General features: G+C 39.2%; 2 protein-coding genes across 2 annotated transcripts in view; both read left to right on the top strand.

Annotated features, from left to right (window-relative positions):
* LOC103356200 (adenosine receptor A1-like) overlaps positions 1-20,890 on the top strand; it is a 711,380-nt gene that overhangs the window by 663,979 nt on the left and 26,511 nt on the right. The gene's annotated exons all lie outside the window — the stretch shown is intronic.
* On the top strand, positions 9,580-11,271 carry LOC103356178 (potassium voltage-gated channel subfamily A member 10). The gene has a single exon (XM_008280251.1). The coding sequence runs from the start codon at positions 9,580-9,582 to the stop codon at positions 11,269-11,271; it is 1,692 nt and encodes a 563-aa protein (XP_008278473.1).

Here is a 20,890-nt window from a genome sequence, read left to right as displayed (position 1 = left end):
GGTGAAATGACCCACACAGGTAAGGATGCATGAAAAAAACAACATGACAATGTCATTTGTGTTGTTATTTCCTGCCTTCAATATATCAACCTCCAATGACTTTCAACAAACAGTAAATGGTCAAGAGAGGAGGCAGAGGGGTGAACAGAGGAAAACTGGCGCGTGACCAGTGAATCCTACGCACGAGTGTGAAATATGATAGAGCGCCAAGCAAGAGCACCTGGCAGGCAGACGGGCAGGTTCAGGACTTTACTAGCAAAGAGAAAAATGAGCCTTGTGCTGCACAAACAGAGGTTCGCTTACGGCTGTGGCTTGTTACAGTGACGGAGGACAGATGGACAAGTCAGACAAGTAAAAAGAGCAGGCTTCCCCTCAGAAATCACAAAGAAGTTTTACAGTGACATCTACTGTCCTTACTTAAAGGTCTAGGTTCTAATTTCATTGCTGTTGCCACATTACTGCAATATAGCCCAGGAGACCAGTTACATCCACAAGGGCATTGTAAGTTTCCAAAAGTTGAAATAACACACCGAGAAAAGGCAGCGCCACAAGGATCTGTTCATTTGCTCCTTGCCCAGACTGACCGAATCGACTGAAACCTTGTTGTTATCTGAGACATCTGTCTTCTTTATGGCGTATCTAACTGTAACTGCCTCACGCTTTTAAACCTCACGCTTTACAGAGATTTACAACTGCTCCTTAAGACTCTGCCATCGCCTGATTAGATACTTAATCTAACTGGATGCATGAGCGAGTTTAGACAAGCTTCTTTCACCGCTGGATAATGAGGTAAATTCAACGGAATACTTTTAATTTTATGTCTAATGCAGTATGTTACGAATTTATTGTTATTAATGCAAGTAAGAAACACTGCACCTTGATATTTTGGACTATTTTAAAGCAAATACTGGTATAGTAAAGCAGTAAACCTAACAAACTAAATGCTACGGAGGTTATTTGTGTATTAGTGTTGTTTTCCTATTTTGCCATCACAGCTAAATTAAAAAAAAAAAAAAAATGTCAGCCTAGATTCATTTTCATTAATCTCACTCATCCTTTCTAATCATTAAAATATATTTTTTTTTCCACAACAATAGGCCATATGGGAACATGAGGAGGAGGCTCGATGCAATTCAGGAGGCTTTGGATGAGCTCGGAGCGCCTGCAGCCATGGAACCTCCCTGTCCAACGGTGAGCAATGTTGATGTCAAAACAGTGGGTGGTGTGTGGCATTCATCCTCCCTGTGTGGCTGTTGGCTGCAAAATAGTTCTTCCCACTGTGTGCGATAGTGCTTTGAAGAAATCTACAGCGTGTTATGAATTTATAGTCTTCATCAGTTGATACTAAAGGATAGAAGGAAAAATACAACCGAGGAATAGATATCTGCAAAATAAAAGTGTAATTTATCCGGCGAGTGGAAACCGCCGAGATTGGTTTGTTATGAACGCTCACCTCCTCCTTGCCACGATGGGTCTAAAGAGTCAGCCAAGATAAGCACTTGTCTTTTGATTAGTGACGCTGGAAAAAATCCAGACATTTCAATTAAGTCCGTAGTATTTGGTCCACGCTATTCATCTATGAGGGTGATTCTCCGGGCTGATCTCCTGTGATACATAATCTCCTTAGTGGAGTCACAGCCCCCAGAATGAGCACAGGCGTCTGTCAACTACAGGCCAAACAATGAAAGGAAGTGTGCATGCACAGGGCAGAAAGCTCTGTTACCAGCTGTTATTCCATCACAAATTTACTGATGGTGTAAAGCCTGGTGCAATCAAAAATATGTTTTGTTTATTCTTACATTTCTTGTATGTTTGTATATGAGTTATACATGAGAAGGCCTTCTTCATATTTACATGTAGATGCAGAAGAAGGAAAATTTCTCTGATCTCACCTCAAATCTGACTGGAACATGTCTAAACAAGCAAATATTTGAATCTCTTTGAAACTAAATCAACAGATAAAGGTAATATTTGTAGACTACACCATGAAAAATATTAGCCTTTTCAATTATTTAGTTAACAAACATATCAATAAATGTAGTATTCTCTATGGACAGAGTAAGTACACCCTTGGTCACAGAAGCTAATATTATCCCCTTTAATAGAAATAATGTCTTGTAGGTGTTTTGCATAGTTGCCCACTGCTCTCTGACATTACCTTACTGAAAGTCTTGATCATTTCCATGCAAAATTGCTTTAGTTTCAAAATATTTGAGGCTTTCTTGCATGCACTGCCCATTTCAAATCAGTACTTTTAAAGAAATACATTTTTCAAAGATTGTAAAAACAAACAAACAAACAAACAAACAAACAAAAAAAACCTGGCAACAAGGGTGCCAAAAAATATGTTTAAAAAAAACTATGGAATACTGTAGCATTCAAAAACTGTTAAAATCTGTGGAAATTACAGCAAATATCTATAAAATGAGGATTTTTTTCCCAGATTTAAATACAGTAATAAAGTGTAATGTTGCTGTTTCGTGTTCTAAAAGAACAAACTACTATAACTAACTAACTAACTAACTAACTAACATAATATTTGTCTTAAATAATGGCAAATATCTTTAGAATGAGGATTTTTTTTTTTTGTAAATAATTTAATTACAATAAAATAGTGTAATTTTACTTTTAAAATGCTGTATAGAGCAAAAGACCATTTACGAATATACAGATTTTTGATGGGAATGTTATTTAAAGTTTTGACCCAATTTTATTTATTTTTCAATTTATTTGAATTTATTTTATTTTATCTATTTAGTTATTTTGCTAGTTGTGATCTGTGACAAGGGAAAGCTGTAAAATTACAGTTAAAAACTTTTCTTTTACAGTGTAGGTCATTTCATAACCCTCCATTTCTTCTTTTTGATCTGTTCCTTGGTGAACCTGTAGGTGTGCATCAGGTCATTATTCTGTTGCAAAGGTCTACTTCCTGTCTAATGTGTTTGGACAGCAGAGGAATGCAGTTTTCTGGCCTGCATCTCATACAGGTCAAACATGGACAATTTCCATCTGATTATAGATGCATTTTGACACCAACATTTGCAAGAGTCACCTGCAGATCATCTGACAAGTTTTTTGTGGTTGTTGAAGAAGGAGGTGTTTATACCAGACAGTTTGCTTTTGGTCTTTATTTGCTACAACGTCCAGTTCTGGCAGTTGTTTGAAATCTGAGCTACTTGGAGATGACTTTGTCTTCTAGTCAAATAATTTGTTTCTTTTTTAAATCCTTTGGCAAACTCAGAGGCATCCACAACCTTTCTGTGAAGGCCTTAGAGAGAGCTCTTTAGGTTTTGGCATGAAGACACCAGACCCCAGATATCAGAGGTCAGGATAAGATGATTTCATCTGTCACTCCCTAGGAAGGTTCTAACCACCGGCACCTAATCTGAAAACCCTGATTCAGATTTAAAGCACTTAAAGGTGTGATAAATGTAGAAGTGTACTTTTTTCATTAGACTCATCTCTTAAAAAAATACAAAAATAAAATAAAAAATAAAAGTAAATAATGAATATGGCCAAATCATGTCCATTCATCTTATTGAGTACCTCACTGTTTCAAAAGGATCATATGTTGGCAATATTTGTTGAATTTTTTCACAACTAACTGAGCAACTAAGAATCTTTCAGACATTTTTTTTTATTCTAATATCTTTGGATGTAAGAAGGAACTTTCTGAGGATCTCTAATATGTGGCCAACTGTGTCGCAGTAACGCTCTCTGTGAGGCTACTTACCTTCAAACACTGCAGTGCAACAATAACAGTTTACTGTACGTATGATGTTTGGGAGCTCAGGAGGTAGGGCAGAGGTTTGTTATGGCCTCAAAGAGTGCTCAGTATGTCACCTGAATCTGAGTATTGCATTTCTCTTTTCAGGCGTTCTTGCCTCTGTTTCATAGTGATAGTGAGGAGAGGACAGGAAATGAGGGGAGAGAGCAGAGAGATGATATGCAGCAAAGATCTTTCTGTATTTAGAGACTGATATCTCACCATCTTGATTTGTCTGATAGAGCTGTCGCTTGTGATTGGTCTTAGTTATTTTCATGGTGTTAGGCAGCTCTTGGGTTGCATTAAAGTGTCATTTTAGATGTGTGATTATTTTATATAGGCTTCTGTGGCTAAACAGGATAAATAAAAGGGGGAGCTACATGGTCAGCTTCTTAAACCCTCAAACCTCCTGCCTTCTTATTTTTTTTCTCCATTGTATTCTACTTTTAAGATCAAGCTTTAAGGAATTAAATAAAAATGATGAAAGACTTCAAACCTATTTATTTTTATGAACCATTATTATAAGAATATCTTATTTGTTAATTAAAGTTTTCACCGGCATTGAGATATCAAACCTGGTCGCTGCCTCTTCAGGCATCGTGGCTCAGCTCTGCTGACAGCAGTAGCTCCAAATCCACATGAACTTATGGCACGCTGTGAGCTGTTGGATGAACATGACACTTTAGCTTACTTAACATTATAGTTTGAGCTGTGTAGGGGTTTATATACACTAGCTGCTCTGCCCTTGTATGCTCCTGACCCAACCTTGTATGTTATTTGCAATGAGGGAAACCTCTGCCGCAATATATAGGATTACGAGACTGGAATAACCAGCTGCCTTTTCAATAGCTATAAGATTACGAGGCTGGAATATCTAATCCGTGCTACCTGACATGCACTTTGAAATCCTGTCACCCTTAATGGAAGAGCATATGGGCTTTTGAGATAGAATTACCTAGATCATGTGCACAAGATGAGTAGATCTCTGCTTTTGTTCTTTGCCACTTTCAACTCAGCTGCCACTGACAGAATCAGAGTCAGAATCAGAGTCAACTTTATTGGCCAAGTTTGTACACGCAAACAAGCGATTTGACTCGGGTGAATTTGAGCTATCTGTATAAGAAATAAAAGAAATAAATTAGAACAATAAAAACAAGAGTAAGACAACCAGGTTTAAACTCAGTTTTCTATTTCCATGAATTATTACATTTATTATTTTGTATTTAGTCTTTCATGTTTGACAAATTTTGACACAATGCTTATAAATGTAAAAAAATGTGATTAAGTCCCTAAGAATGCTTAGAAAAGCAAATCATTTTTTAATCAAACAGGTGAGTTAGAGAATTATTTCCTGACTCTGCAACTCTCCTCGGCTTTGCAGGGCTTTCTTTCAGGTTCAGCTCATTGTTTAGCTGTCAGCCCACAGCTTTACTGGTGTGTTTTACTCTCACTGAGATAGCCTTGTTTCGGGGCGCTGCAGGTAACTGTTTTCAGTGAAACAGTTCTTAAAACAAACTGTACATTACCTGTTCAGCATCAAATGGCAAACACACAGTTAAGGGTTAGCCGTTGAATGTAGTGGAGCTTTTAGCAGCTAAAGGGAAAGACGTGACCGTTAGGAGTTGATCAAGACCCAAAACCGAGATTTATCAGGTGAAAGGAAACACGTCTCCAGCATATCACCTTCAGGTTGTGTCCAAAAAAATGTAAATAAACGTCAGTCAGTTATTGCAAGTTTAAAAGAAGAGTCTGATTCTGGAGAAATATTGTTGATATTTAGTTAGTTTGCATATTTGCATACTTATCATGTGGCAGATTCTCTGTCCCTCTGTCCTTTCCACGAGCACAAACGTGCACAAGCTTGAACATGCACTTAATTCTGAGGCACTCAAATGATTTACTGAGCTGCACTGATTTGACAGCTTTAAAAAATAGTTGTTTAACAGTTTGCATATTCAAGGCTTGTGGCTGAGAGATTTAAGACACAGACCATGTAATCGAGCAATGTCTGGAGACCTTCACTGCAAGCTGTCCCTCCTCTCTATCCTCCCATTTCCTTTCATCTCTCCACTGTCCCTGTTGAATAAAAGCAAAAATAACTGAAAAGAATATAAAATATATAATTCACAGTGTGTCACAACTACCCAACAAAATCTGTAACAGTGCAAATTGACCACAATATGTAACCAGCAAGATGGGTGTTTTTAATATGGGATGTTGTACAATCACCCAACAACAGATTGTGGTTATACGTTTAAAATATATTAAAATGGTTTGTAAGCGTGCAGCGCATTAAAAAGAGGAGGTTTTTAGTAAAAATATGTGATAAAAGACACAAATATGACACATTTTCAGGTACTAATTAAACAAAATAAGACTCGCTTACTTGAGCTTCAGCACTCTTTTTGAATGTAGGGCTGTTACCTCAGTGTTTTCTTGTTGTGGTTTTCCTTCTATTACTGAAAAGAATCTTCCTTCACTTCACTTCAGTCACTTAAGTGTTAAAGCTCTGATTTTTTTTTTCCTCCTGAGCAAATGTTGCTATTTCTGTCAGGTGTTTATGGCTCAAAGTCAAACTCCATGAAGGTGTGCAGGAGGTGTTTATACTTATGCAGCGTCAGTAAAGTTCACACACAAGCTTCCTGATTGAGAAATTGCTTTGTCAACACAGTCTGTTTACTGGTAAGGTGACAGTGTCACCGGGGAGATGGCTGGACGCCGGGAGGGAGGAGGGATAGATGATGGATTGAGGGTTGCGTGAAAGGACAGAGGGAGGGACGTTATCCCTCTGGTACCCTGTCAGGGCTCCTGAGACGAGTGACACTGCAGTAGCTGCAGTCCACGTCATCCTGGAGCTCATATCTCACCAGTTTACCTCCCCTTTCCCACTTTTACTGACACAAATCGTTTTGCAGGGGAATGGATCGATTATTTACCCTCTCAGTCTGACTCGTACAGTCTGTGATCAGCCCGTCACTGTCCATCTTCCTGTCTCTCGTTGCCTGTAGCAAATGCTATTACGAAGTGTTTAAGTGACAGGTCATAGCTTGACCGACTGCCTCCTCAATGACAAGCCCAGGACATTGCAGAATCAAAAAGGTCCTTGTATATAAGATGTTGAGCCAGCTGAGTGATGGTCGTGTGTGCATTTCTCTGTCACTATACTCTCTGTGCATGGGCTTTCCTGAATGTATATCTCATTTTTTACCTGAGGTTTATATTCATGGATGCACATCTGCATGATGTTCACGTGAGTACACATAATAAGATTCCTAGAGGTGACAGTGTGCGTGGTGATGTATGGGGAAGTATGTAGGCTGTAAAGTCTTAAAACAGTTTTCTGTGACCTTGAAGCCTCGTGCCCTTGCCTGCAGTGGTCCCGCTCGCACCGCAATGTTACAGAGGACCAGCAGACAGCCAACTCCTGGCTGCAGCAGGATGAGAGTGAGATGAAGGAATGATTTCTGGCTTTAGGCAACTGGTTCTCTATCAGGTAACACAATATTCAACCTATGTTGCCAAATTGGCCGCCCTTCTGAAAAAGTGCAAGATTAACTTTGATTAAAGTTTTTACTCCTTGAGGGAATTCAGGGGGACTAAAAAAAGAAAGTGTAGCATCTCCATAATTGGAAATTAACCTTTTAATTGGGCTCGTCGCATTTCTTCAAAGCCACAGAGCTACTTTGTTAATCTGACAAACCTTTAATTGCTGGAAGGGGCAAATGTACTTCAGTGGGAAGTGAGAAATCCCGAAGACAGGATTTTCCTGGAAAAGACTCTTATTCTCTATCACCTCTATTACAAATCTATATTTAACACATCAAGGAGAAATGTGTGCCCAAAATATAATCTAATGAAAAATTCAAGTGTTTATCAATACAGTTAATTTCAGCGCGCTCCTTAGTTCTTGTTTTTTCCAAAGTGGAGCTGGCGGTTATACGGCAGACTTCTGTAAAGATTTGGAAAACAAATGTGACAGCTCAATCAATTTAATTTCATAGAATACTGATGTCAGATGAAATAACAGGTCACGTCAGTATGTATTACTGAGAATGTAAACAAGAGGATGCTGAAGCCCCTGGGCAGATGTGCACCGCTGCAGGTATTGAGAGATGTGACAAATACTGTAACAGAGGAGGAATACAGTTTAATCCCCAAGGTGACGGTGGATTGGATGATCCTGCAAGTGGATGCTTACTCGGCAGGAAAGGGGGGAAAGAGTGGGTCCCACACTCCCTTTGCCTCATCAAACAGCGATTGGCTCCTGCAGAGTAAATCTCCTATCACAGAGCTTACCTATAGCGTCTCCGCCGACGGAGGAGGGAGCAGGGAGAACAAAGCCAGGTGACCCCCACATTCAAAATACAGTGAGTTGCCTGTGCATGTGTTTCTGTGTTTGTCTTTGTGTTTTGTGTGTGCGCTTCTGTGTATGTTTGTGAGTATGTGTGGGTACCTCTGGCAGCTCTGGTTTCTTATACGGTGTTAAATTACCCAGTGGGAGCTTTAATAGAGCTAGAGACACTCTTGATTGTGAGTCTGGATGAGGGAGAGTGAAGGGAGTAAAGGGGGAGCAGAGCGGAGCTGCCACGCAGGATAGAAAAGGGCACGACAACTTCTGCAGAGCCAGGGGACACGGGTGAGTGCTGCAGACATCTGCACACAGCTGGATTTCAACTTTTACATTCTGAACTAAAGAAGCATTTGCATGTATTTTTAGCCACTTTGAAGCTCCGATCTGATAAGGACAGTGATGTCATTATAGCCGGTGTGTCTTTCAATGTCAGCTCAGTGTCAGATAAGGCTAAGTTAGATTTAGAAGATTTTGGCCACAAAAAGTTGCTTTTAGAAACAATTTAAAGTGTCTAAAGTTCCAAGGATACAGATAAATCTGTAGTTTTTAGTTCTCTGTGCCTTCATCTGTCCTTCCGTTTGGACTCAGTAACCTCTCTTTGCTGACAGGGCACAATCAATATACTTATTTTTATGCATAAGCTCTATGTGATATCCTTACATAAGAAGATAAAATTCTATATCCTGGACTGTTACGTTATCTGCTACACTGCAAGTGGAAATAGAGTCTCAGGCCCTCAGTGTCAAGTGGACACTGAGGTTGCAGCCTAAAAGCTTGTGTCAGGATTTGGTTACCTGTCCGAACCACACAGAAGAAATGATGAACAGCAACTCACAGATAAAGTGAATGTAACACTAATAGACCTCTCCTGAACCTGAACAGGGTCGGGATGAATTAACCAAGTCAGCAGTTAGAAACTTACTATCAGACATTTAGAAATTGAGACGGGTAATGTGTTTTGGTTTTGATGAGTTTCTGTTTTCAGTCGTAAGTGAAGGTTCAGTTGTTTTCCGTACGGAAATGAAACAGTTTTGCAGCACATGATCAGCAATAATACTATCCATACTCAGTGTAAGCACTTTCACAGCCTGATTTGCCGAGCTAGTGTTTTCGTTTAGGTCATGGGAGAGAATTGGGAAAAAAATAACTGTACAAGCAGAGTATCAGATGGCAGGTTCTCTGCTGATGCAAACAGGAGCTGACAGAAAAATCTCTTTACCAACAAAACTGTATTGCAGCATTTAACAAAATATAACACAACATTCCTTTTTTTCCCCCCCTCCTATTTTATAGATTACCAAAAGGGCTGAATCCGAAAGTAGTGTACAGCTGCCTGAATGATAACCAGAAGGTGGGAGGCCCTGCCAGGATCTTCAGCGTGGCACTGGTTGTGGTGTCTCCTCTGTCTCCCGAACCAGGCTGATAGACGGAGGCTATAGTGGCTAGAGTGACAACATAGGTGATGGAGGTACCGCTTGTTAATTTTGAAAACATGGATGATGTTGGCATCAACCTGGGAGACCCAAGCGACTCTGGGTACCCGACCTCACCCACTTCAGAGGCTCCAGATCAGAATCTCTTAACCCACCGCCTGACTTCTCCTCACCAGTCGCCACACAGAGGACGACGTGGGCATCAGTCTGGTCAAGACGGGTTGTCACCTTCCACTCCTCCGACTCTGACCACTAAAGCGAACTCCAGCAGTGGCAGTTTGATCTCGAATCTAAAGCTCCTGATCAACAGTGAGTCTCCCACTGACAGCGTCTTCAGCAAGATGCCGAAGGAATATTATGAAAATGAAGATTTGTTTGAAAGGCACTGCCTGGAAGAGAAAGATGAGAAAGTCGTCATCAATATTTCGGGCCTGATGTTTGAGACCCAGCTCAGCACCCTGAACAGGTTTCCAGAGACCCTGCTCGGCGACCCCATGAAGAGGATAAGCTACTTTGACCCAATGAGAAACGAGTACTTTTTTGACAGAAACCGCCCATCTTTTGATGGGATTCTCTACTACTACCAGTCAGGGGGTAGAATCCGCAGACCAGCCAATGTTCCCTTAGATGTTTTTGCTAATGAAATAGTTTTCTACGAGTTGGGTCATGAAGCGATGGAGCAGTTCCGTGAAGATGAAGGGTTTATCAAAGAGCCCGAAGTCCTTTTGCCCACCAATGAACTCCAGCGACAGTTCTGGCTCCTGTTTGAATACCCAGAGAGCTCCAGCGCAGCCAGATCTGTAGCTCTGGTTTCTGTGTTTGTTATTGTCATATCCATCTTCATCTTCTGCCTGGAGACTCTGCCTGAGTTCAGGGATGACACTGACTTTCTTCCGGGTTTGACCCAAATTATTAACGGCACCCAAGACAGTTCTGCCCCTCACCCTGCCACTAAAGACATAATGGCGTATGTCACAGACCCCTTTTTCATTGTGGAGACTATTTGCATCATTTGGTTCTGCTTTGAAGTTGGTGTTCGCTTTGTGGTGTGCCCCAGCAAAAGTGATTTTTTCAATAACATCATGAATATCATTGATATAGTCTCTATAATTCCCTACTTTGTAACCCTGGGAACAGAGCTGGCTACGACACCTGATGACGACATGAACTCCAGTCAGAACATGTCCTTGGCAATCCTAAGAATCATCCGTCTCGTGAGAGTCTTCAGAATTTTTAAACTCTCCCGACACTCGAAGGGGCTTCAGATTCTGGGGCAGACCTTGAAAGCCAGCATGCGGGAACTGGGGCTGCTCATCTTCTTCCTTTTTATAGGAGTCATCCTATTCTCAAGTGCCATCTACTTTGCAGAAGTGGATGAGCCCCAGACGCAGTTTGTTAGCATCCCCGATGGCTTCTGGTGGGCTGTGGTGACGATGACCACTGTGGGTTACGGAGACATGTGCCCCATCACTATGGGAGGCAAAATGGTCGGCACTCTCTGTGCCATTGCTGGTGTCCTGACCATTGCCTTGCCCGTCCCTGTCATCGTCTCCAACTTTAACTATTTTTACCACCGTGAGACTGAGCAGGAGGAGAAACAGGTGATGGATGCAGCAGCAGAGGCTGCCCAGAAAATGTCAGCAGCTAACAAGTATGGAAGCACACTTTCACTGAGCAAAAGTAATGGCACCTGGCAGAATGAGAAAAACGGCATGCACTGATAAATAAAACTGCAGCATTCATTTATATAAAGGGCATGAAAAAACACACATGGACAAATCAAACATATCCGTCAGTGAGATACACTGGGCGATCAGTTTATCTTTCTCACTGTTTTGTACTCCAGACATGGCAGCATTTGTGCAGTTAATTACAGTATTAATAGGCACTGTGTGGCACGACAGCATTTACACAAGTTGTCTGCCTGCATGTGGATGTGTCAAAGTGCAATTAACACAACTCAGCAACTACTGTCAGTTAATTTTGATGGGAAAGAGCAGAAGGTAAAATTATTACCTTTCATCCAGTGCAACCTGAAGAAAAACGTGATGGCTCATTTGTACTATAGACAAACATTTCACCTTGAAAATGTAGATTGTTAGAGTGAATACTGTACAGACAGGATAGGTAGTGTAAGCAGTGAGATGTCCTGTGTATTAGCAGCGTGAGTTTATCCCGAGGAAGAAAAGGAATCAAAAATGGTCTGATAATCGTAGAGTATACTCAGAGCTCGTGTTACATTACAGTTCCATGTTAGTCTACACTTCATCGTATTCAGCTAAATCTAGATAGGACTTGGCATGATTTTCAAGGGCAGGCAAAAGTGTCCAGTGTGAGGCAAGAGGACATCAGCGCACACATTGTCTTATCAGCAAATCTATAGTTGTGAATGCTCAGCCAGCAGCACTTCTCCATATGACAGCGTAACATTATCTGTGTGATACATAGTCGGCATGTTAGCACGTCTGGTATTAATCTTGTAGATAAGCTGCGAAGTATAAATCAAACCTGCAAACTATTTACTGTATGATAGTACGTGCAGGAGTTGCTACAGCAGTTTCAGATCATAAAACTGCAGATTATGTTTGTCTTCAGGCTTTTTTTTTTTCTTTTGCTCCAAAATCATGCAGATTTAGCTGTGTAAGGATCACCTCCTTATGTGTTGTTATAATGTGAATTTTCCCTTTAAAACCATATCAATTCATTGCACTGAGAGCTTTTTTTCCACGTATCACTCATGCACTTTTGGAGCTTTACAACATCCACTGTTGGCAGGGAAAACCTGTTTATTAGAATGTATAGAAATGTGAGACGAGACCTATATTTGTGACTGAGAGAAGGCAAGAAAAACACCCCTTTGCACTCTTTTATTTGAACATTTCTCCATTTGCCTCTGTTCTCTCTTTCTTTTTTTTATTGCATGGCATAGTGTGCCGAAATGAGGTTTAACTCCTATTACCAGTAACTGAAAGTTTGACATATTTATTGTGGCTGAATGTATTATAGTATTTTAATCATATAGTAATTATCATTATATTCCATGTGATAGGGAAAGCCAATACCTTAACTGGATTTGTGAAATGAAGACAAGAAAAAGATGAAAGTGCACAGTTCATGCAAAAAAAAAATAAAAAAAATGAATTGGCACTATATATGCATGCCACAATTGAATCTTGAAAATGTACTGTATAAATACATATAAATACAGCTTGTAATGAAATGTAAATGGATGTAGTTGTAACTCAGTCAATGCCTTTCTAATAATCCTACAATATGCAATAATGATGACAAGTGGGTGGGGAAAAAAAAAAGTTTTATTTTTCACCCATGGAAAGAGCAATACCTGCAGTTAATATGAAATGCAATAAGGTGACGTCAGTCTGTCACTTGGGTACTCAGCACTTTACTATGTTATGAAGCACTTAATATTTGAGGACTGTTACTGTATGTGTCAACATTGTACAGTATCATAATTTGCTATGTTTTATTTGTCCTGCAAAGAGTGCCTTTCATTAAACATGTATCATAACTGTGTGACGTTTCCCTGACGTGATTTCATTTCTGGGATAAAATGCAATCGAGCAACTTTAAAGGTTTGAAACTTTTTTTTCTACTTGTTTAATAATAATCGTGATGAATGGAGGTGTAAGTGTCATGTATTGCTTCGGGGCTGAATACTCATTATCACCTCATGTAAGCTGTTATTAACGCCTCCTCGCTGCTGGTTCTCAGTGCTGATATCATGATGGCATCCCTCTCTCTCTCTCTCTCTCTCCCTCTCAAAAAAAAGAAAAACCTCCTGGGTGACTCTTTACATGTGTAATATATACACATATACACAGTGTTGTGTCGACGGCAGCCTGGAGGAGCAGACGTTTCTTGCTGTGTTTGCGCTAACAAGCCTGTGAGCTAATGAAGAAATGAGAAGGGTACAGCCAGGCTAAAAATAGGGGGGAAATCAAAAAGAACGATCAAATAATACAAAAACACAACAGATGGAAAACTGACACATTGAGGAGTTTTTGTTGCTTTCTGGAATATTCATCAAAAAAGGGAAAAAAAATCTCTTTCTATTGGCAAAAACTCCTCACTAGATGGAGAAATTCTAGTGCTGTGTACTTGACAATGCCTTTGACTGGGATCGCTTCAAAAGCAAAAGCACCAAATTAAATATGCAGACCAAATGAATCATTTATAAGATTATCTATCTTGGCCTCCAAGGCTAGGAGGTGGCTGTTTCACTTGATGCTTTACTGTCCAATACAATCACATCAAGGACACATTCCCAAGTACCATGTTTAAACAATATCTAAGTATCTGTGCACAAAATTTGCAAATGTAATGGCCCTGATTGTAGATTTCCTGATTGGTGGTTCGGTGATGCAAAGCCGTGGCAGCATTTTCTAACTAAAACATACCGACTGTGTTTATGTCGTCTGTTCCGACGGCTGTTCACGTTGTCACCCAACGCTCAGGTCAGCGGGTCGCCCTTCTGCCCTGCTGATCACTGATCGTACAGTGATATCCCAAAGACAAGGTCTGATCGCATTTTAGCATTTAACAGACAGGTGGCTCTGTCAAGGTCAAAGCCAATGTGAGGCTATCATCTATAATTCATTGGGTGTTCCATGAGGAGATCACATCCATCCTGCCTTTGATAAAGATTCACCCCAAGAAATCCATTCAAAGACCAGCAGATGGTCGAGACACTGTGACACAGCGGAGTGTGCTGCAGCCCTTAATGGATCTAAAAATATCACCCTTGCCTGACTGTGTTCTTTCTTTTACTCCCCAAGTTGGTGACAAGCTGTGTCCAACTGCTTAAAGGAAAACAATGGATGGGACTCACACGAAAGCTCAGACAGTGAGTCTCATATCAGTAGATTGGGTTACGGTTTTGTCAGCAGACACGTTAAGCCAATTTCAGAGCTGCACAGACAGCAGCCTGAGTACTGTAGTACGCGCCCTCCAGAGGGCAAAGTCACTTGGAACTCAGCAACTTGTGTTTGTATTAAATCCCTCAAAAGTCTCCAGTTTCTTCCAGTAACTCTTCTGGATGCAGGACAGAGTGCACAGTAGCATTAGGAGGATGACCTTGCTGTCACATTATTTATCAAAGTGTGAACGAAGAGCTGCTGCAGGTGTAATATTGAGAAGCAAAGCAATCCTTGTGGGTTTAATATTCATTAAAGTTCAGCTGTGCTCACCTACAGTATTACTTGGGCCATTGATCCTATGCCCTGACTTTGCTGACCAAGAACGTTCTGACAAGGGTTCTGCATTACTTTTATTGCTTCTTATTAACTACGGGACTAATATAATTGAAGCAAAAAGCAAAAAGCCGCCTTACCAAAAGGGACAGCGGTGCATTATGGCAAACAAGCAACTTTTTTTTTTTTTTAACACAGGAGTAACTAAGGTTCAGGAGATGCTCCATCTGCTCTCTCAGCACTTGGCTGCAGGACGGACAGGTGGACACGCTCTGCTTCTTAGTGGGTTGAGGATCAGGCATCCTGACACAGTGCGATAACACACTCCTCCACAGAAGGAGCTTGTTTGGGAGTCATTTTCTTTGCCTTTTCTAGCTTTGTTTGCTTTACCCAAGCTGGAAATCCCTGATATTACTTGAAGAATTCCCTCATTTATTGCTGTCGAAAATCTGAAGACAGTACATGAATCAACTTAAAGTACTTTTACAATAATATCTGAGTAATATTTATAATGGTAATAAACAATAACTCATCCCACTGTACAGGATTTCCTGCAAAGCTAAAAACAGATGTATCTGATTTCTCTGTTCCTGGACATCATTTTGTTGTCTCAAAAGTTAAAAAAAAAAAGAGCACTAAGCCCAACTATTAAAAAAAAATCTCTGAGTCTTTTTTTTAAAAAGTAAAATTACTGTCCATGTTTGTGACTTCATTTTAAGGATTTATGTCTTTTCGAGGGCTGCAGGGTGGTGTGGTGGTTAGCATCATTGCCTCGCAGCGAGAAGGTTGCTGGTTCGGACACTCGGGATCTTTCTGCGTGGAGTTTGCATGTTCTCCCCGTGCAGCGTGGATTCTCTCCGGGTTCTCTGGCTTCCTCCCACAAGGTCCAAAAACATGTCGAGGTTAATTGGTGATTCTAAATTGTCCGTAGGTGTGAATGTGAGTGTGCTTGGTTGTCTGTCTCTAAGTGTAGCCCTGTGATAGACTGGTGACCTGTCCAGGGTGTCCCCTGCCTTCACCCTGAGTCAGCTGGGATAGGCACCAGCCCCCCCGTGACCCTCGTGAGGATTAAGCGGTGTATAGATAATGGATGGATGAATACCTGAAATCTAACAGTTTCATAAGTATAATCATAACCTGTTAATGGCAACATTTGTCTACACTGCTAAATATGAAGTTATCTTACACGTTAACACATTGTCTCTTGTATTTTGCTTTCAGTGATTTGACAAGACACTGCAGTGATTCTGACTGAGAGGTTATGACAGGAGGACTTTGTTGTTAAAAACTCTTCAATTATTTAAATGACATTCTGATCTACTTAAATAATTCAGAGTTTAAGAGAAACATTTATGTTGACTAGCTTTCAAAATATCAAATAAGCTATTATAATTAATATCACAGTAAATCAATAAAGCATTTAAGCCATGTTGTATGCAAAGGTAATTCGTCTTTTGGAGGTGGTCATTAATCGAGTGATTGTATTCTCCAGCATGTGACTGAATATGTTTTGATAGCTCAGTCCTGCTCTGCCTGCATGCACTGATGGCCATCTATCATTTTAAGACTGGAGTCTGTAGACAGAGAGAGGGCAAGTAATGATTCAAGGAGATAGAGATTTACGACAGGTAAATGCACGGTGACTGCTCCGCTGCAGTGCGTCAGCCCCGGAGGTCAATGACCAGACCTTGTGGGGACGAAATGTGAGTCTCACATTTGTCCAGCTTAACACCCATGAAAAATGAAGAAGGTGACCTGAAGTATCACTCGGGATCAGCCTTCAGGTGACCGCAGGGTGCTTTCCACATCTGCAACGGCCAGGAATTTTTAGAGAGTCTGATTAGTGAGTCAGGGCTGTTTGATTACGGAAAGAATGCTGGTTGTCAAACTGTAGTGTAATACAGAGATAAATATGGGTGGGACTGCTGAGATAACTGTCTCAATCTACTGCATGTAAACCAAAGACAAAGTTCTAAAGGGAAATGACAATGCATTCATTTAGATTTCAAAATGTAGTAATTAACTGGACTGTTATTGTGTTTTACTTAATCCATTTTTCTCTGACCTTGTCATTATGGTACACATTTCACAAACTAACAAAAGTATGTCATTTCTGTGACGACTGCAGTTTGGAATCCTCATGACTGACTGGACAATGTGGGTCGGCAAAGTCAGACTTAGCAACACAGTGCTGAGCAAGGCACCGAATGTACAGGCAGTATTGCAGGATGCATTCAGGTCTTTTTGTAAAACAGTGCAATATCAAAAGACCCCATTACGTTTAAAAGCCCTGTGCTAAAATTGTCCCTTGAAAGTATGCAGGTATTATGAGTAAAATGTAAAGTACCAGAAGTAAGAGTACTCAGTAGACAGAAAGTTACCCTTTGTGGGTGTAATTCTATTAAATTAATATTGGTGATGCAATAAGTAGTCTTTTACTGTTGTCTGTAGCTGGTTCAAGTGAAGCTGAATTTCATTCTTTTACATGTAGTGGGTTAGTTTCATTTATAAAAGTGCAAAAGGTTTTACGAGCTCATCATATGTATGTAAAATCCTAATCTGCAAAAGCAACTAAAACCACAAAGGTGCATTATTTTCCATTGAAATGTAAGTAGCATTGATTTAAATTCTCTGATTACCTTGTATTTATATATAGGTACAGTACTTGAGTAAGGCACTTCCATGCTTTCGCCTCCAGGGAACAAAGATGACAGGCCTTTGTTTGATACCTGAGTGGAGGCTGTAGCGGCTCTTCCACAGTGCAAAGTGTGACACCTCGTGGCTTCTCTTTGGTACTACAAACACTGCAAAGGTAATCTCTGGTATCTCATTAACTTTTGTTAAGCTAAACAAGGCAGGCTTTTGTCAGTGAAGGCTGACTAGATGAAATTAAAATCTGTGTTTACAATTTTTTGTTTGTGACTCTGTTGAACTGCGTTGCATTATAGTGAGAGGCAGTGTACATGCCCCGACAAGGTTAGACTAAATAACAGAAACATCTCTCTGTATAATGTAATACAACTATGCGGCCTTCAAAATGCCCATAAAGCTCTTTAAATTAGGTTCAACAAAAACAAACAGTGGCCTACTTCTGCTAAAGTAATAGAATTTACTGCAGGACTGTTGCATTAACTGCAGCTATGTTCACCCTGTACAGTACAATTAAGTGTAGTTTCTGTCTGAATACAAAATAAACAAACAAATCAGAATGTTAAATTATAAGTTTGTATTTAGAATTAGCGACCGAATAAAGCCACTTTATTGCCCATTGTTGCATAATACTGCTCTCTGATCTGAACAAGAATGTAATTAAAATTGCATCACAGGGGCAAAACCCTAAATTCCCTGATGATATATTGAGGAAATGGTTGATAGTGAAACTACTATCAGCTGCAGTCTGTCTGTCTGTCTGTCTGTCTGTCTGTAACAAAGCTTTTAGTTGCAGTTTCCACATGTTTCCAGTAAACAGGCCAGGTCAGAGATGAATCATTGAGTCTGCTGTACTGGTCATAAAAACTGTTGGCTGATAGGAAAATAAGGAAGCGATAGGCCACTTTCTATGAATGACCTAACTGAAAACAGCGTCTCGGAAATCTTTGATGACACTACATATTGGTGCTGTCACAGAGCTGCAGGTCATTCATGTTTGGAAAAAAAAAAAAGTATTTAAATAATTTTGTAAATGTCTGAGGGTCATAATAGTTTGGTCACTTTACTGGCATTCTGCATTTAGTAAATGGTTAACAAAATTACAGAGAGGGAAATGTTGATAAGCTTGTATAATGTATCAAAGTAGCTATAAAAAAAAAAAGGAGAGCCACAGAAGAGACATTTCCGAAGGCTTTGCATTTCCAGTATTAACCTCACAGCATGATGTCTGGATCATAAGGTGGAAAAGTGAAAAAAAAACAACAACAAACTAACAAAAAAAAACTTTTTTTTATTTTTATTTTTTTAAAATCAGAGTCTCAACACTTAATTAACCAACTGAAAATGAATCAGCAATTATTATAATTATTATGGCTCAGTAAATGAAACCATTATTGTTTCAAACAAAAACTTTAAAGAAAATCTCTGGGCCCAACTTTTTAAATGAATTGCCTCTTCTTTTTATTTTTTTTTTTTAAAGAATTTATATCCTGTAAATTTGTGTAAATTTGAATATCTCTTGGTTTCGACTTAGTTGGACAAAACAACACATCTGATAATGTCAGCTTGGGCCTTGAAAAGATGTCATGGGTATATTTCAGAAAAGTTTGATGAATTTTATACTGAGCAATTAATAGTGAAACTAATGATAAATGATCAGTGAGCAGCTAAATGCCACCAAACGCTATCTTTTATTCTATTCTTTTTATCATTGTGAATGTTGTTGTAAATACTATTAAGGGCCATATAACTGTATCCACGGGACACTGTGTTACTTTTTATATGTGTATTATTGCGTGCTTGTAAATTGTGTAACAGTGTCTTTAAACCTGTAGGTCAAGAACCATCAGAGAAATAATGAGGTAATTAAAATCTTTTTTTTTTTTTTTTAGTGACTTGAAGTCTTTCTTCACAAAATTCCTTTTTTTTCTCTTTTCTTTCTGGCTTCATAATAATTAACCCTGTCTTGAGAAATAGAGGGTAGTTTTACCTTTGCATGAAGGAGGGAAGGAAGGAAGGAAAATGGTCCTAAACATTTAGGATTATATAATTATTTCACAGCTGTAGTTACTATGTAGCTACTTGTAAAATAAAGATTTTACACGACGGACAGTAGAACAAGCTTTTAAATGCAACACACTGTTAAATATTAAACCATAGGTTTCCAACTTCTTTGTCTTCTGACATCTTACAATAAGTGGTGAGAGTCACTTTTCACATGCCTGAGTTGTTAACACTTTCACTAGATTGGGATTTTTCCATCTAAACTTTCCACATATGATTTCAATCCATGTTCAATGGTTCAATATCTCACCAAAAACCAAAGATGGTAAAAAAAAACCCAAAAAAAACCCCAAAACCTTGAAGCAGATTAGTGTTTTCTGGTACATATATATATATACACACCAACATTAGCTAGACCTGCTGCAGCTACATCTACAATACACTGCTTAAACAGTGCAATCCGATATACAACGATCTATCAGTCAGAGCAGTCAGAGGGACTAATCCAGTACTTTTCTTTATTACTTAAACTTCATTTTGCTCCAAATACTTATGCATACTACTTATACTTTAGTAAGATTTTTCATGTAGGGTGGGTATTGTTAAAATGAGACACTTTCTGTAAATTTTTATTCAGGAACTTGACACAGTTTTTGTAAACATTGTCCCACTAACTACACCATACAGAAGAATGAATAAAGAACACTCAAACACAGAATTGATGACTCCATCTCCACTTTTTTTTTTACAGACTCTACTGGCACAATGGAACACCTTCATTGAAAAATCAGATGCTTTATAGTTTGAGGTTAAAACAACAAGAACAACAACAATAAAAATAAGAAATTGAAGAAGAACTAACCTCAATATTTTAAATATCTTTAAACAACCATACAATGAAAATCAAACAACACAACTTAAAACCATTCTAAAAATAAAACGGTTAAGCTTTACAAAAATCTACAAACAAATACTCACCACTTGATTCCAATTTATTTTGTAACGGGATGTAATTACGCATCAAAATGACTAAAAATCTATTTGTACTCCTGTTGCCTTTTTTGAAAAATGCAAATTTTGTTTGTGTCCCAATTTTGCCAACTGTGCTTTGTTAAAATGGGACACTGCTCTGAGTCATCTGGGTCAGAAAAAAAAAGAAAAAAAAAGAAAAATACTTTTCAATAGTTAATTAAAGATAATAAAATGTTGGCATCACTTATCTCCCTTGATTTAGGTTCTTTATTTTTTTTTGCCTATCTTTTTTTTTATTTTTTTTTATTAAGTATTCTCATGACATTTTGTGATATTTGATGTAAAACAATCTATTCTGCGTTTTATTTTCTTTTACTTTTTCTTCTGTACATTGCAGTAGTGGGGGTTAGTGGGAGCTGAGGCTTTGAAACAATTCTTTAAATTTCTCCAGAATACAAACATTCAGAAAGTAACCCATCTGACCAGTACCTACTGTATGTTTTAC

Source organism: Stegastes partitus, unplaced genomic scaffold (assembly GCF_000690725.1).
Source record: "Stegastes partitus isolate 25-593 unplaced genomic scaffold, Stegastes_partitus-1.0.2 Scaffold5, whole genome shotgun sequence".
Lineage (NCBI taxonomy): Eukaryota > Metazoa > Chordata > Actinopteri > Pomacentridae > Stegastes > Stegastes partitus.
Note: the sequence above shows the minus strand (reverse complement) of the source record. Positions and strands in the feature narration are given on the sequence as shown.